Raw genomic sequence first — 16,718 nt, 5'->3', positions numbered from 1 at the left:
TCATCATACCATGCGGCCCTAGCACTGTTCCATACTGACACGAATCAGATGAACATATCTCACAGGCCCAAGGAAAGCCTGGTTGTGTGGGTTGGTCCAGAGCCCACCTATAGATGTGTAAGAATAGAAAGAGAGCAGACAGATGTTGGTTGTGCCTAAAGGCTTCATAGATACTTTGTATTTAAATTGAAGCAAGTTAATCATAGATGAGTATCTGAGAGAGAAGCAAGCTGGCTTGAAATACTGAGGAGAGTAGAAATAGAAGTTATTGACTGTTGTGCTAAATCACAGTCTAACTTTTATATTTGTATTGTAATCATAAACAATGAGGATTAAATTCTTTCCTCAGAGACACATAGATAACTGCATATTCAAGGACAGAATCATTGTGCAGAACAAAAAAACAGAAATCCTTGTCAACTTCAACCCCTGTGTGATTTGGTTTTTGTTGTTGTTGTGTTTTTTTTTTTGTTTGTTTGTTTGTTTGTTTTTTGTTTTAAATAATATTGATTTTAATTTGCTGATTTAATGGTAGTTTTCGCCTTTGTAAATGGGAAAAAGCTGCTTAATGAATCACCAACTCAATAACAGCAATGCCAAACCAGAAAATACAGGAAGTATAACTGAGGAGAGATGTATGTTTCATTACCAAAAGTCAGTAAAGTTCCTCTGAAAATACAGTTTTGTGTTCAAAATACTGATAATGTTTTTAATAAAGAACTCCCTCCTGACTGCCTTCTTCCAATATCCGCAGAAAGCAGAGCTGGCAAATTCCAGCATGAACATTTATCTGAGCAAAACTTCTGTTTCTGGTATCAAGCAAGGCTGAAGGAGAAATAAAACTCTATGAAATACCTTTGTTATCTTAAAAAATGTAAAGGGGTTATGATATCTGGGTATCACCTTGTCACTAAAGTTGGCTGACCATGACTAACAAATTGAGGTACTAAAATATGGTAGGGGAAAACATCCAATCTAGTGCATGTGATTTGAATATATGTCAAAATATCACAGAGTGATTTTGGGGTGTTTACTTTGCACAGCATGTAAAATGAGATACTGGTGTTCATTCTGAGGTGCTAGCTGTGGTTCTGGTCATACTGAAGCCTGTTAAAATTTGCCGTTGATTTCAGTGAAGATTAAGATTTCTTCCTAGCTCACCCAGTCCAGAGCAGCAAGGATTGGAAATGTGGGATAGTAAACTTGCTTGGCTTTTGTTCTGAATTTCATATAATTCTTCTGTGGCTTTCCAAGCTCATATTTCAGGTACAGCGGCAGATGATAAGGGGAAGCTGATGTTATGTGGAGACAAGACTCGCTGAACTGGGTCATCTTACATGGCATTTCCTTGTGGTACACACTGAAGAGAAACTTCTTTTTTGTGTAGCTCCATCAAAGGGAAGGAAAAAAACATATATGGATCCGTAGTCACTTGTGTTTTTTAATCTACGTGCTGTGGCAAGAAAATAAACTGTGTTTAATTAGTCTGTGCTCTCAGAGCAAGCCAAAGACAACAGGAGCTTATAAGGAAGGGAACCCAAAATCAAGCAAGGTGGAAATGCTCATATTCATGTCTACTGGGCATACTGTATTTTAGGGTGTTTCATGGTTGTGAAGTTATGAAGAATTTTTTCTTTTGCCTGATTTTTAGTGATCTAAAAAAAAGACAGAGTTAGCCCTCAGCTGGCATAAATAGACACAGCCTTACTGAAGTCAGTGTGCATCTGTTCATTCTGGTGAAGGATATAATTACACCACATTGCACTCATTTTATCAGCCATTGCTAGTGTTTTCTGTGTGATCCTCTAAATCTTTTCAAGAATGAAAGCTCTGTCTGCTGCTCCCAGCACTTTGCCACTGTGACATATGAATTATGCCAAATCCATTTTGAGTTTTTGTTTTTAAGCTCCAAGTACAAGGGTGAAGTGAAAATAAAGTGTGAATAATGGTCTTTCTCTCAAAGGCAATGTGATATTGTGTTGAGATGAAAAATTTACTCTCATACAGATCGGCCCTGCCAGTATGAAGGGCTGATTGATGCTGAGCACGATCCAGCTGATATCTGGTATGGGGAGGGGGAGGGCTTTTCAGTGCTGCTGACAAAGCTATAACAAGATCCAGGACTGGAAGCTGAACTTAAGCAATTTCAACCTTGCAATAAAATGCCAGTTACGAGTGTAATGAAATATTAAAACAGTTTATTGGGCTGATGATGAATTCATCATTAAGAAGTTCTTTGTATTTTCTATTAAAATCAGCCTTTGGTTTCTGGGGGAAGTACTACGGCTGGTTTGTAAGCTGAAGGATCACAATAATCCCATTCGGTTTTGTAGTTGAAGTACTTTTTTTTATCATCTTCCCTTTCTCACTGGGCCGTAAGGAGAACACATTTGCCAGAATTCTCATAGCACCTGCAGATCTGCACCAAGTTAACTATTCTAATTAAATCCTGTCCTTTAGGACTGTATATCATTGCCCACAGAGATGGGAGAAATCATGTGTCTTTGTTCTCTTCTCCTCCTTCTCCCCCATACTTGTTTGGGTTGGATCTTGAGGGCTTATTTTGTAAGGGTTTATCTTCTTTATCTTATCTTTTTCTTCACTACAGCACGAGTGGCTTACCTGATGGAACATAGCTCAGGAAATAGATTGCCTGTGATCACAGTTGCTTTTGTCAATGGTGACATATCAGGCTCTCCCACCTCTGCCACTCAACCGTTCATGCACCTCTGAGGTATTCAACAATTTGTGCTCTTGAGAGCTGGAATGATGTTTTGGTATAATGGAAGCCTTTGGGCTTCACACAGGGACATCTGGATGGAGTTTAATGATATAGTATGTACAAGAAGTCACGTTAGTCACGGGAGCTGATGCCCTTCTGATCTTAAACTCTTTAAAATACATGAAATTAGAGGTTGCTGAACAAAAGTGCACCCTGTACATGTCACAGGATCAGGCTCCATGTTATTTCCCTACCTGAAAAGTAGACAGCTGCCTTGTGAATTCTCAAGTCTGGGAATATCTTCTCAAACACTGTACTCACCTGCAGGCTATTTGGGAAGTACCATGGGTGTCTGAATATTGCAGCCTAAAATCAAATGTTTCTGTTATTGTGGTTATTGAGAACATTTGAGAACAACGTGGCTTTTGTGAAATCATTACATTCAAGCAACAGCCCTCTCTTCCCATACATTTATAGCCATGGTAGTATCACATTCTGTTTTGACAGCTGTCAGAAGTTAAATGAAAGATATTTGGGGAAAGGAGGGTTGAGCTACAGGAGAAACAGTTGTGGTTTTCTCTTTGTGACACACATGCTGTCTGTTACTTCCTCTTTTTTTTTCTCCTTTTCCAAACTTATGCACCTTGTATTTGTGCCTCTTGTAATAGGGACTGGTGCCATCCAACCTATGCTACTTTCAGTAGAAAAGGCTTCTTTCTTACCTTGCATGTAAAATACAGTTCATTGGTGATTGTCAGGTGTCAGATTTCTGCTGGTGCTGCTGTCTCCCTTCTGTCTCCCAAATTTAAGCTACAGCTTTGCAGTGTGGGAAAGGAATTTGTTAGCTCTTTCCTTCATTTTTTTTTTCTTCCCAGATAGCACCATTTATTCTCACAGAGTACTATAGCAGGTTAGTTTTTAAATGTGAAACTCTACTAAATGTTAGCCTAGCTACTTTTTAAATACTTATGCCTAGTGTTTCAATTCACAGGTGTTAGAGCACTGCAGAGGGGAAGGGCTTTCTGTGCTTGTTTTCTTTTTTGTATGCATGCCTATGGGCTGAGGAAATAAATATTATTTTCACTTATTTTAGCTTTAACTCATGCTAGGAGCACCTGCAACTTTTCTGTAGTCAACCCTTTTTATTATTCTGTAATAAATCTACTTTCACAACGTTAAATGAATTTAGGGAATTTGCAGGACAATGAAGACCGCTATACCTCCTTCGTATCACAAGGTGGCAGAAAATCTCCAGCTTATGTTCATGTGTGCTAAATCAGATCAAATACTTCAATAGGTAGTGCTTTATAGGGAATATGTTACTTTGGAAAATTACATCTGTTTAATTGTGCAGGAATAGCTTATTATATAGCACAGTCATATGCATTCATCCACAACTTGCAGAATGGATATAATTGTGTAAAGAGCGTGTATAGAATTCATTGAATTATTACACCTGACAATCAATACATATATAGATAATGGTGTAGAAAAGATAACTATGTAGCTAGAATATATATTGGCATTTAGTTTTAATTAGGCTTTTGATTAAACACAAACACGCAAGTGAGAGTGACAGATACAGCAGATCTGGGTAGACTGCATGACAGCTTTTGGCTAGAAAAACTAGAGGTGACTTTTTGTCAGACTTGATTTTTTTTTTTTTTAAAGATCTCTGTGACTGTTACATTGAATCTTTGATCTGAGCTACTATTTATTTATCTTTCTCCCTGTATATATATATGGACTTATCTCTTTCCATGTTTACAGTATTTCTGTTGGTAACTGATGTTACACCAATTTACAAGAAAATTGTTTTAAGGAGAGATCCATCATTTAGATGTTTACCAAACAGCTTATATTTTTTTATTTTTATTTTTATTTTTGGCCATGAGAGTACATTTTAACTGTATTTTGCCAAGCATCTCAGACTTTTTCTGAGTAACAACACTATTTCTGTGAATGTACATGTATCTCTGAGCACATGGCATGAGCAACTTGTTAAAGGCTTACATATGAAAGAATTATATAAGGTATAACACAGGAGGAAAAAGAATACTATTATGAAAATATAAAAATAGATATTACAATATCTGCTTGTATAACTGACTCTGATATAGACATGAATGCTTTAAGAGTCTGTCTCTGCTTCACGACTGCTATTTCACTGGCTGTTGTTCATGTTAGAAGCCTTAGTTTTGCAAAATGCCTGGGTGAGGGTGGTTCTAAACCAAACCTCTCTGCACTGCTTTTGAAAATAAAATAAGACCATTAATTAATTTTGAATATGAAGCTAAACATAGACTACCTTCTTAAATATCTTGGCCAGAGTATTAGTCTAATATCTTCAATAATAAAACCAAATAACCCTTACATAAAATATGTGGGGTGGAACTCATGAGATGGAGGAAAAAGAGCAAAATAAATTCATTTACTGTCAGAATATCTTGAACATGGTTAGTTCTTGGTTAGTGTAGCTTTGAGTCATTTTGCACTGAGTCCACAAGGCTTTTTGGTGTTAATTTGAAGTTGTGAGCCAAACATAACAGCTTCCCAGCTTTGTCACTCGTCTGCCGCTGTACTTTAGGCAAAGCCTCCTGTCTGCCTCTGTTTGCTGTTTCATTTTACATCTACCTTGATTACTTGTAGTTTATGTGCTCCTAAGCAGGACTGTGCTTCTAATGCATGTTTATACTATTCATCAGTTTTAGGAGCCAAGTGGCCACTGAGCACTGTGCTACTGGAATAGAAAGAGTTGAGATACATGTGCTGCCATGCTTCATATTCTCTACAAGGAGAAATGGGTACAGATCCTCCTTGATATGACAGAGGACGACAGCCAGCCTTGAGAGATGATTTTCCCTACATCAGTGAATCCCTGCCTTTTCATTAAATGGCTTACTTAGGCTGGAGATTGGAGGCAGCATCACTGGAAGGGCTCTTGCTGGCTGACGCACAGCGGCACAGGCAGCTGTTTCCACCGCCTGTCTGCTGCAGCTTGTCATTTTGTTTCACAGTATGGAAGGTGCGAGAAGTGACAGGATGAAATAAGCACAGAGGGAGCTGGCTGTTTTATGTGGCCATGTTAACGAATAAGCTAGGAGTGAAGTTAACTTCTTGTGAAGCAGTTTAAATTATTTATTTTCAATTCTGGAACTGTACTTAACACGTTGTTAAGTCAGAGCCATGTTGACAGGGTGACATTAATTACCCCATTGGAAACACATCACATTAGCTGGAGACAATTGTTTTCAGCTATCATTCATGGCTCTATGTAAAGCCTCAGTCTTCACAGATGTTGGCAAACGATTTCCCCATCCATCCATGGAGAAGTGCCTTCTTTACTCACCCACAGCTGCACAGCAGCTTTCCCTTACAGCACAAAATACTAAGCTGTATGTTTCTGTGTGTCTTTTTTTCCCTCTCTTTCTCTCTGTTGTTGTTGTTGTTGTTGAGCTGAGTGGTTGTGTCCATTGAACATGGCTTGTCTTAAGAATATAAGGAGCTTCATTCACTGATCCACCAGTACAAACGATGTGCATACACTTAATGTTCCTGTAAATGCTTTCCCACAACTCCCTTAATGATTCAGTTCCCACTCCTTAATTCATAGCAAGAGTGTTGTGTCCTTCAGAACAGGAAATTATTGCATTTGGGTTTTCCATTCTTTGGAAAAGGCTTTGGCTTAAACATGCCTACTGAGAACTGAATGTGGCTTGAATAGCATGTGTATGGAAGTGTGCTAATAAAAGTGAGGAATTGACTTTTTTCTCCCTTTTTGTTTAGCATTGCAATGAGTTAGGGACTACAAAATGACTCAGGTGAGGAGTGCTGGGAATACATCTACAAGTGAATGAATGGCTGTCTACTTCAAGTTGCTACACTGCATTTTTCTAGGCGCTCCTGTTGTGTGGTTAATACAACCGGAGGCTCTATGGCTAGACTGCATATATGCAGTGTTTTTGCACTAGAGTGTTGGATTATGCCTAGTAACATCTAACCCTTTTTGCAGGTTAGGCCAAAGACCCTGATTCCAGACAGCCTCCCTATTTCCCCGTGCAGAGACCAACCATCCAAGCAGCCTCCTACCTTCCAAAAGGCTACTGTCGTCAGCATCAAAAACCCCAGCCCTGCCCTCCCCACTGCCAACAACACCGTCAGCCATGTACAGACACCTAACAGCCAGTCGCAAAGCATCACCGAGCCTACCCCTCTCTCGTCACCGCTGAGCAGTGCCGGTGTGGCGTACGCCATCATCTCCACCTCCCCCAACAATGCAACTCCTATCAGCACCAGCACTACTGTCTCTATGGTCAACGACAGCGTCAAAGTGCAACCACTCCTCATCAGTGCCGACAGCAAGGTAGGTTCTGCTTCTTGTTGTGTTTCAGCTGCCAATTTCAGGAATTATGGCACAAATGTGAGCAGAATGGTCATGGAATCACAGAAGAACTGAGGCTGGAAGGACCCTCTAGAGGCCATCTGTAAAATTCCATCCAGCAGGGCCACCCAAAGCAGGCTGCCCAGGACCACATCCTGGTAGCTTCTGAAGTTCTCCAAGGAGGAGACTCCACAACCTCTCTGGGCAACCTGTGCCAGTGCTCCGTCACCCAAACAGCATGAAAGGGCTTCCTGATGTTAAGAGGGAGCCTCCTGTCTTCCAGTTTGGGCACTACTGAAAAGAGCCTGGGTCTGTCCTCTTTGCACTCTCTTTAAAAAGGTATTTACAGACATTGATAAGATCCCCCCTGAGCTTCCTCTTCTCCAGGCTGAACAGTCTCAGCTCTCTCAGCCTCTTTTCATAGGAGAAATGCTCCAGTCTCTTCAGCATCTTGGAAGCCCTTTGTTGGACACTTTCCAGTATGTCCTTATCTCTCGTGTACTGGTGGTTCCTCTGGGAGTGCAAAGCACTGACAGAGTGGTGCTTGTGGTTCTTTTTGAAGGAAATAATCAGAAAGCAGTGGAAAAATCCTTAAGGGGACACATGGACGCCAGTAGACATTTGTCTGTGTACATGCCTTGATTTTAGATGTATCATTGTGTAGCCTGATGTTAATAGAACAATACAATCTTCTCTTTACTTAAACCATTTCTTACTAACAATATCCCTGAATTCTGTACAGGCTCAAATTCCCCATGGACTCCCTCTTCAATTATACAGAGATATCAGTTATATCAACTGATCCCAGGGGAGTGTAATAATCAGGAATTCCCTTTTCCATGGGCAAATGAAATGAGAGCTCTGGGTTTCAAAGCTGATCAGCAGATCAGTAGGAAAAAATCAAGTTACAAATTTCTTGTTTCCACTTTGTGTGTCTTTTTAGCTTTGAAATATAAGAACTTTTCCACTCATGTACTAGAAACAGATTCAATAAAGTCTGCCAATGTACTCAGCGGACATTCATTGTAATTTATTGCTAGGTACTGCTACCCCGGATTTTGTTGGCAGCACAGGTTCTCATACAGTGCTAAGAAAGAATACAGGATGTAGGATGGTTTGTGAGGTAAATAAAAGTGAGCATCCCTTCTACACTCTTCTAACAGAATTTATTTTTCTTACTTTAACTGGCTACTGGTTAAAAAAATATATATATATACCTTTTTATGCTCTTGAGTCTTCTAGAGTGACTGCGTGGAGATAAATTATAACAATTAAATAAATTTTTTGAAGGTTAGCAGTGAAATAGATGGAAGAGGCCCAGTGTTCAAATCCAATAACCTTCATCAAGAAGGTGACCTTGGGAAGCTCTTCTGTATCTTTTATGAAGCTTTGAGTATGGGTGTAAAGTCATGTATAGTTCTGTGGTTAGAAATTGTCTCTCATTCCTTTTAATTTAATAGCTTCTGAGGTAATGTTATCTGAAACTTGTAAATCTTTATGTGGTAATTCAAATAGTAGCAGATGTACATACAAACACGTGCATGCCTAAGAGATCTGTGTAGTAATTCCTATAGCTAAGGTTCTAACCAGAATTAATTTTAATTTAAAACATATATTTTATTTTGTTTATGCAAAAATGGATATCCACTGCTTATAACCATAAATGCTGAGGACTGAACTCTGATCTGTCCCATTAATATTCCTAAGGAGCATCTTCTTTCCAATCCACATGTACTTACTCTGTAATAACACTGGAATAACTGAGATAAGACTCTTGTTTTGAACGTGTAGTAGTTCTATTCTATGTCTCTGTGAAATAAAATCAAGGGAAACATCATGAACACCAAAGTTAGGCAGCTGAATCAGCTTCAGGAGCCCTCTAAACAGAAAGTGTCCTAATTTTCAGAGATACTGATCAAATGGCTCCCTTAGGATGCTGCTGGTTTATGATGCATCTATAAAAATTTGTTTTCAGAATGTTTAGAGGCCTAAGCTAGGTATCCAGTTTTTAATATTTTTGTGACTTGTGGCTTGTGACTTTGTGGCTTGTGACTTGTATTTGTTGCCTGTATAGGTATCAACTAACACTACAATGAAGAATCACATTTTCAGGCAGAAAATTCCAGTTTTATATAGTGAATTCTGTTCTTTTATTTGTATGTTGTCTTTTAGGTTATCATTATTCAGCCTCAAGTCCAAACTCAGACAGAAAGTAAAGTGGAGACAAAGAAACTTCCTGAAGAGCCACCTCAGGGATGCCCTGCTACCAAAAAGAAAAAGGAAGAAAATCCAGAGGTGATTTTTTAAAAAATTATTAGTTTAATAATTGAACTACAGTATGATTAAGTTTTAGGGGCCATTACTATTTTTTTTTCTGTGTGCATACATAATTACTGATTTTGTGCTTATGGTTCATTGCAAAAGGTGTGTTCTGCCCCTGTGAGTTGTTCTGACAAATTTGGTTTGCATCTTTCAAACCTCCCAGTGTTGCAAAATGTAAGAATTGTAGGCATCGTAAAAATCCAGGCCTTGTGAAAGGTATATAAAAGCTGAAAATATTTTCTTTTATGCTATCAAATATGTAACACCAGATTTACAGGCTTTATTTGAGGTTGAATTAACAATTCTTTTGTAAGATGGGCTTTTACATTTTCATCTTCTTGGTAATGAATCTTGCAATCTCTAAATTGTGTGTAACAATATAGTTCCTTGCATTTGCTGTGTGCGTTATCCCACATTCCCACATGTACACAGATTCTTTTTAGCCTGAAACACATTAAAATCATTCAAATTGAGGAAGAGAGTAGAAAGCAAGTAATAAGACAAAATTTCTTTCATGAACAATATTTACTATGTAAACTGAAAATACAAATCAGAAGACCTTGTAGAAATGGAATCTATGTTTAACAGGTGTTTGGGTTTTGACTAGTTGTATTCAAATTAGCTTGTACATACTTTTGCAATTTGAAAAATTGCAAAGGCAATTTGAAAAATTATACAAACTGCACTTATTTATAGTGTGGAAATGTTCATATAATGTGAAATCTTAACCTTATTATTCTAATAAGTTTAGAGCAAGAAAGCATCCTTGGTGCTGTAAGTTTAAGAGAACTATCACAATATAAATTTTTAATGTTAAGTGGACAATGTCACTCCTTGTGACATTTGAAGACAAAAGTTGGAACAGTGTTAGGGGATAAATATTGTGGCTTTTAACATAGAATATCACAGGTTTATGCAAAAGCCCTGCAGAAATGTGCATATGAAACCTCTGAGTTTAAAATCTGACCCTTGTGTGAATCTTCGTTGCCACTGAATGATGGGACTGCATCTGTTTTCACTAAGAAACTATTTCCAAAAGATTATTTAGGGGGTAGAAAGGCTAGTAGATCCTGATTAAAAAGGGGATTAGGGGGATTACTTAGGGGGTAGAAAGGCTAGTAGATCCTGATTAAAAAGAAAATGCTAGAAAAAAAAATCAATTTTTCCTTTACTATAATTTATTCCCCACAAAAGAATACTGAGCAAAAATCTTCCAGAGGAATGCAAAGAAAGAGACTGTGCAACTGGGGACAAATTGTGGTACAGCATTCTTAAATTTAATGAGCTTTCCATTGAATTGCTAACTAGTATATCCTGGTGCCTTTGGCTCCTCTGACTGTCTTTTTTTGTAACCAAGAACATTGTTCCTACCATGTATACAGGATGTCTTGGCAAACACAATTTTCTGTGTAGGATGCTGAAGCTATGCCCTTAAATGTGACTTTTCATATATTTGTTTCACAGCCATAAATATGTAAGTCTAAAGTTAATTTCTTTTGTTCTTTGAAAGTAAACTTTAGTTGATTATCATGTATTTATGCAATTAGTGTAATTAGAACTAACAACATAATTAGTGTAAACACATGTAATGACATAAGTAGAACATGTAATTACAAAAAGAAATGGTTTTGTAAAAATCTTTGTTTTGCTTCGTGAAAAGACATACCACACATTTCTAAAAGCATTCATAGCTGTTTAACAGATGATTGAATTTTTTAAAGAAAATAAGCAATCTAGGCACTTCTTTCCACACCTTTATTTATCTTCAAAGCACAAAACTGAGGCATGAACTTGAGTGTATCTCTACATAAATGTCAGTCATGACAGACTGGGATTTAACATATTAAATGTAAAATTAAAAATAAATAAACCAGAAATAACCAGACCTAGCAGTAGCCAGGAGTTCTGTCTGCAGTTTCTAAGCATATCTGAACAAACACAAAAGACTGAGAACCTGCTGGTTGTCTTTAGTTTCTGGCTTGGTTGTTCTTTTGGGAAGCCGGGAAGCTAGCTCTGGACACAGCAGCCCTGAAATATGTATTCCTTTTGCATAAACCTAAGGTTTCTTCTTTCCCAAGTATCCTTAGACTATAGAAAATCTCGCTGTGCCTGCATTTTGCAGCTGTTAGTCCTGGATGAGTGGCTATGGAGTGGCTTTCCCAGAAGGGATGGAGGGAGCCAGTCAGCCAGGATGTCCAGGTCCAGTGGTCAGAGCCTTCTCCTGGGACATGAGCTGTGTGAGTGTTGTCACCCGGAGGCTGAGGAGTGACTGGGAGAATGGTCTCCTGTACCCTTCTCTAAGCCAGGTGCTGGTGAGGATGGAGGCCATTAACTGCTAAACTAAATTGCCGCCCGTCTAGTAATGGGGCCTCTCCCACCAGAATGATTTCTGCAAAGAAATTAAGAAATTACACAAGGGAGTGATCCCTCTGTGGAGCAAATGTCTGTTTTTGTTGGTTTTTGTTTGTTTTGTTTTTTATTTTTGTCATCAGTATGCTTTTTAGTTGTTTTTGTTTGTTTGTTTTTGTTTTGTTTTGTTTTACTTAAAAGTATCTGAGTTCAGCATAGAAGAAGCAGTTAGTATTGCACAAAACTTTTTGCACTTCAGCTTGTATATCACTAAAATTTTACATTGCTGGCACCATTTTCATGCATATTCTAACATTCTTTTACTTAAAATAAAAAATAACTGCCAGAAATGCTGGTTATTTAGCTAACAGTGATTTTAATCCTACTTAAGAACTGAGAAGAGAGACACGTTGCTATTGTGGACTAAATGCTAGAGTTGAGCCTGCATTGCAAAGATGGAGAAATCAAAGAATCAATTTTGTGGATTCCTGCACAGAGCAGAAACAACATTGCATTGCCATTTCTCTGGGATGCTTGACAGTAAAGCTTTACAGCGGAACTACTATTTTGAGTGGAATCCAATGAGCTGCAAGAGTGTGAAACAGCAAAACCCATGAAAACAAATATGCTGTTAATATAACATGCTTGTTAAAAAGAATACAGCTTCTATTGGGATTTTTAAAGAGGAACCATATTTCAAATACCTATAAAACCTTCCTGTCTTTAATAGTGAGATAATTATCAAGTCCATTTATGGAAGCTCTTCATAAGCACGTATACTGTCATTACATTTAATTAGATATGTATTCAAATAAATTTAGTATAAAGAGAGGAAATTTATCAAGCATGCCAGTACTGAAATAATTTTAGTTTAGATGTTAGAAAATGTATGCTCCCTTTACAGTCTAATCTTTAGGTAATATAGACAATATTTTGAGTAATATAGGCAATCTGTGTTCCAACTGGAAAATCACACAATCACACATTAACCATTTGCACTTTATATAAATGTTGCTATGACTTCTGCTCAGAGCAGAGACACCCTGTCATAAAGTTACTTCTAGTTGGGGTGAAGTGAAGCTTGTAATTCTACTCAATTGACAAATTTTCTTCTCAGATCTACACAGTGGGTCTCTGATCAAATATTCATCTTTCCCTTCACGTGTGGAACCCCCACCATGCCCAGCTGATGTTTTAGACATGTAAGGAGTGAGCATTAATGAAATCAAGGTCTGATGTGCATGTACATGTGCATGTCATTACCACAGTTATGGAAGGCAGAAATATAGCATGAATGTTATCTAAATTGCCAGTGATGAGATTCTACATGACCATTTTTTAATCTACAGGAAGAATTACACCCTAGGAGATCATGGAATGACAATATTCCTATCTTACGACTTTGTTAGTTCACCTCTTTGACGTAGGTATTTTCACAGATATAAGAAGAATAAGGATATCCAATCCTGACTCTCTGATTTGTGAAGTACCCACCCCTTAGCTAGATCTTTTCATCTATAAAATGAGGATGTGCTTACTTTCACAGTTTCACTATGTGGAAGTCAGAATTGCAAAGGAAATAGTACTTTCAATAACTTAGTAGCTGATTTTACAATGGGATGAAATGAAAAGTTGAATCATCAGGTTTTTCACAAACAAGAAGGTCAAACTAATTTTGACTTGGAAGTATTGAAATATGTTGTCCCGACACTTCTCTGAAACAGAATGTTTTGACCATCTACCACTTAAACACTCAATTTTAGTTCAACCTAAATCTACACATTTTATTTTGGGTGAGCATGACAATTACATCTTCCAATGGTCTTTGGGTGCATTATCACAGTTGGATTGTGAGTTTTGCTTGCTAGATTCCTAATAGCTCGTTTTTTCTAGCCAGATTATCTCTTCTGTGGAATTGCACCTTGTGAAGCATGATCCAATTCTGAAATTAGCACGATCCAATGAGGTTGTTCAGCACAGCAGAGAGAGGAGACCCCACAGTACCATAGATGTGATGCAAAACCAAGTAGTTTGGTTCAGTTTGGGCTTCGAACTACACAACAGAATTTCAGTTTTCCATTTAAGGGAAAAAAAAAAAAAGGAATCTTCAGCAAAAATTTTTCTTGCAAGAAATTTCATTGGAAAAAAAATCCCAATGAAAAATCTCTGATGTAGAGTCTGCGCTAGTAATTGCCCTATAACTGCGTAGGCATATTTCAAAGTTTTGTTAGTATGCAAATGTGGTTTGTGTGTACACAGTGTACCAAGAATTCTGAGTCATTTTTTTAGGATCACATTCCTCGCTGTAAAATGAATTCACCACTATCAGTGGGAGATGTTTGTTAGCTTCCCCACTGAGGCAAGATAAGGGATCAGTGGACCCCTTCACAGTTCATGCATGTGATATTCTTTCTGTAACTCGGGACAAACAATTTCTGAATTATTCTTTTTTTTTGGGGGGGGGAGGGGGGGAGATTTCAAAAGTTGAAAAGTTCAGTGCAAGTGTGTCGTATCTTCTCCATATAGCTTGCTTGTATCCAATAAAAACAGTGCCAGACAGTAATAATAATACACAATTGCTTTTCTAAAGAATGGAGTAACAAAGCAACTAACAATATGAAATTTTGGTCATGCATTATATACAATTAATAATCATACATCATTGGCTTTATAAGACTCTGAACTGTTAAAGTTTATGTAGTCCTACAAGTAGGGCATGACTGACCGGGCATATCTGAAGCAAATCACAGAATCACAGAGTTTCTAGGTTGGAAGAGACCTCAAGATCATCGAGTCCAACCTCTGACCTAACACTAACAGCCCCCACTAAACCATGGAGACATGCTCATAGAGACAAAATCTTCAATTAGTTCTTCATATTTCTATGCATTCAAGCAATAGACATTTCTGAAAGACCTTATTGGGTTTATTCTGTCAATGCCAGATTATTTACTTCTACAGAATTGTTGTAGTAGAAAATCTAATGTGTGTTTATTTCTTTCCATAGAAAATTGCCTTCATGGTAGCATTAGGACTGGTTACAACAGAACATTTGGAAGGTAAGATGGCATATGTTCTACAGCTCAGGTTTTGAGTGAAATCTTTTCTCTCTGCTGCTCCACAGCCAAATGAAACTGCTTTAGAGTTCGCCACATTCTTAGATATCTTGCTGACTCAAGAGTCCAAGTTATTTACAGCTTGATTTCTTTTTAATAAGTTTTCTTGTGCTTCTGTTCCTTGGTTTTAAGAGAGGCCGTGAATTCTGAAGAAAATAGTGTCTTAATTATAAAGTCTCTGCAATATATGCAGCAGTTTTTCTGGTGTTTTGTTGCTTTTTTTTTTTTTTTACCCCTCTCTCTTTCCTCTTTAAATCTGCATTTTAGAAAAACATTTAATGTCCCAGTGACTGAGAATTTGAAAGCAGTTTAGAGAAACTTTAAGCCATCAGCCTTTTTAGTCCCTTAAAGGTAATGGATTGAAATGGAAATTAAAAAGCTATAGCAATTTCAGGAGAAGATTTATAATCCCAAAAGTGCAAATGATGACTGGTTCTTGTTTTCTTTTTTCTAAGGAAAATAGGACAACATTTGAAATTAGGCTGAAGTGCAAATCATGCTTACAGCAGAGAGAACTTCATTTTGAATAATTCTTTGCCCTTGGATTTTATTGGAACTAATAAATTGTTTGTGTGGATTTAATGCTTATGTTCATGAACACCAAGTACTACTCTATTCTGTTATACAGTAAGTGCAGAGATGCACATTTTGAACCTAACTGCTATAATACTAATCCTGTAGAATCAATTCTTTCAGACAAATTCACTTTTTAGATTCCTACTACCTTGAAATAAACAGCTCCCACCAAGAGCTATTTACTATGGAAAGGGTATTTCTTCATGAGTGTTGGTGATTACAACTGCCAAAAATACCCTTGTAGCTTTCACATGCTAATGGTTATTATTTTAGTGCTGTGTCATATTTACAGTTATCAGCCATTGCTGTTTATCAGGAAGGAGTGGTCATTATGCAGTTCAGTTTATTTTAGTACTTCTAATGTATTCCTCAGTTTTACATTTTTTTGAATTAAACTGTATCAGGATTCAGGCATTAAAAGCTTATTCACTCAGTATCATTAATCCACAGCATTATTGCATTTCTTCATTTTATTTGCTAATTCTGTGGTGAGGGACTGTGATCCGCTTCTGCATGGATTTCTCTATCAGACCAGCAGCCTTTCCAGCTAACTTCTAGAGGAGGATCTTTCACCTAACTGGGAAAAGAGCTCTGTTCTTCAGGGCCCTTTCCACTGACATGCTGCAGGATACAGAGTGCGCTAAAGATAAACTGTCATTACAGGCCTCATAGAATGACCATACAGAGTGTTACACTATACATACATTAGCTTATTGAAGCTTCACCTCCAATATAAAGCGATCTTCAAGATTATTAATCTCTATCAAATGTATTACCATTTAGTTGTTTTTTTTTTTTTTCTTTTCTGTTTTGGTTGTATTTTTTAAATTAGTAAACTAAATAATTCTGTGATGTAGCTTGTGGTTGTGACATAATCTTTTTCTCTAGGCTATAAGAATGTTTTTTATCACTGCCATTGTGTAAAAAAAATCTAGATTGAAAACAGAATATTTAAAAGAAGTCTTTAGTTCATGTCTTTCTAGACACAAACTTCTTAGCTAAAGAAAATAAAATCAAGTATTTCCATTTATCTTATTGGAATGCTTTAATAAGTTAAACCAAATTACTTATTTTTACTTTTTTAAGCCCTGTTTGGAAAAAGAAAGAGAAAACACACTCAATACTTTTTAGCAGAAGTGACAAGTAACAAAGATAGTGTACCAGTCTATGCCTCTGGTCTAGCTGGTTGTGATTATTTACAGATGCACTCCTGGATGTACGTACTCCTTTTATCAGAAGCATGGATATTTTT

At 37.3% G+C, this 16,718-nt stretch overlaps 1 protein-coding gene across 8 annotated transcripts in view; it reads left to right on the top strand.

Moving 5' to 3' along the window:
• PHF21B (PHD finger protein 21B) overlaps positions 1-16,718 on the top strand; it is a 172,801-nt gene that overhangs the window by 137,852 nt on the left and 18,231 nt on the right. For all 8 annotated transcript variants that reach the window (XR_011089237.1, XM_068657338.1, XM_068657391.1 and 5 more), the window contains 3 exons: positions 6,735-7,085; positions 9,276-9,398; positions 14,782-14,833. Coding sequence is in view for 7 of the 8 variants with exons in the window: in XM_068657338.1 (XP_068513439.1) it covers positions 6,735-7,085; positions 9,276-9,398; positions 14,782-14,833 (526 nt within the window). In the remaining variant the exon portion in view is untranslated. The remainder of the gene's footprint in view (positions 1-6,734; positions 7,086-9,275; positions 9,399-14,781; positions 14,834-16,718) is intronic.

This window comes from Anas acuta, chromosome 1 (genome assembly GCF_963932015.1).
Source record: "Anas acuta chromosome 1, bAnaAcu1.1, whole genome shotgun sequence".
Classification (NCBI taxonomy): Eukaryota; Metazoa; Chordata; class Aves; order Anseriformes; family Anatidae; genus Anas; species Anas acuta.
The sequence above is the reverse complement of the archived record's forward strand: the minus strand, read 5'-3'. Positions and strand labels throughout refer to the sequence as shown.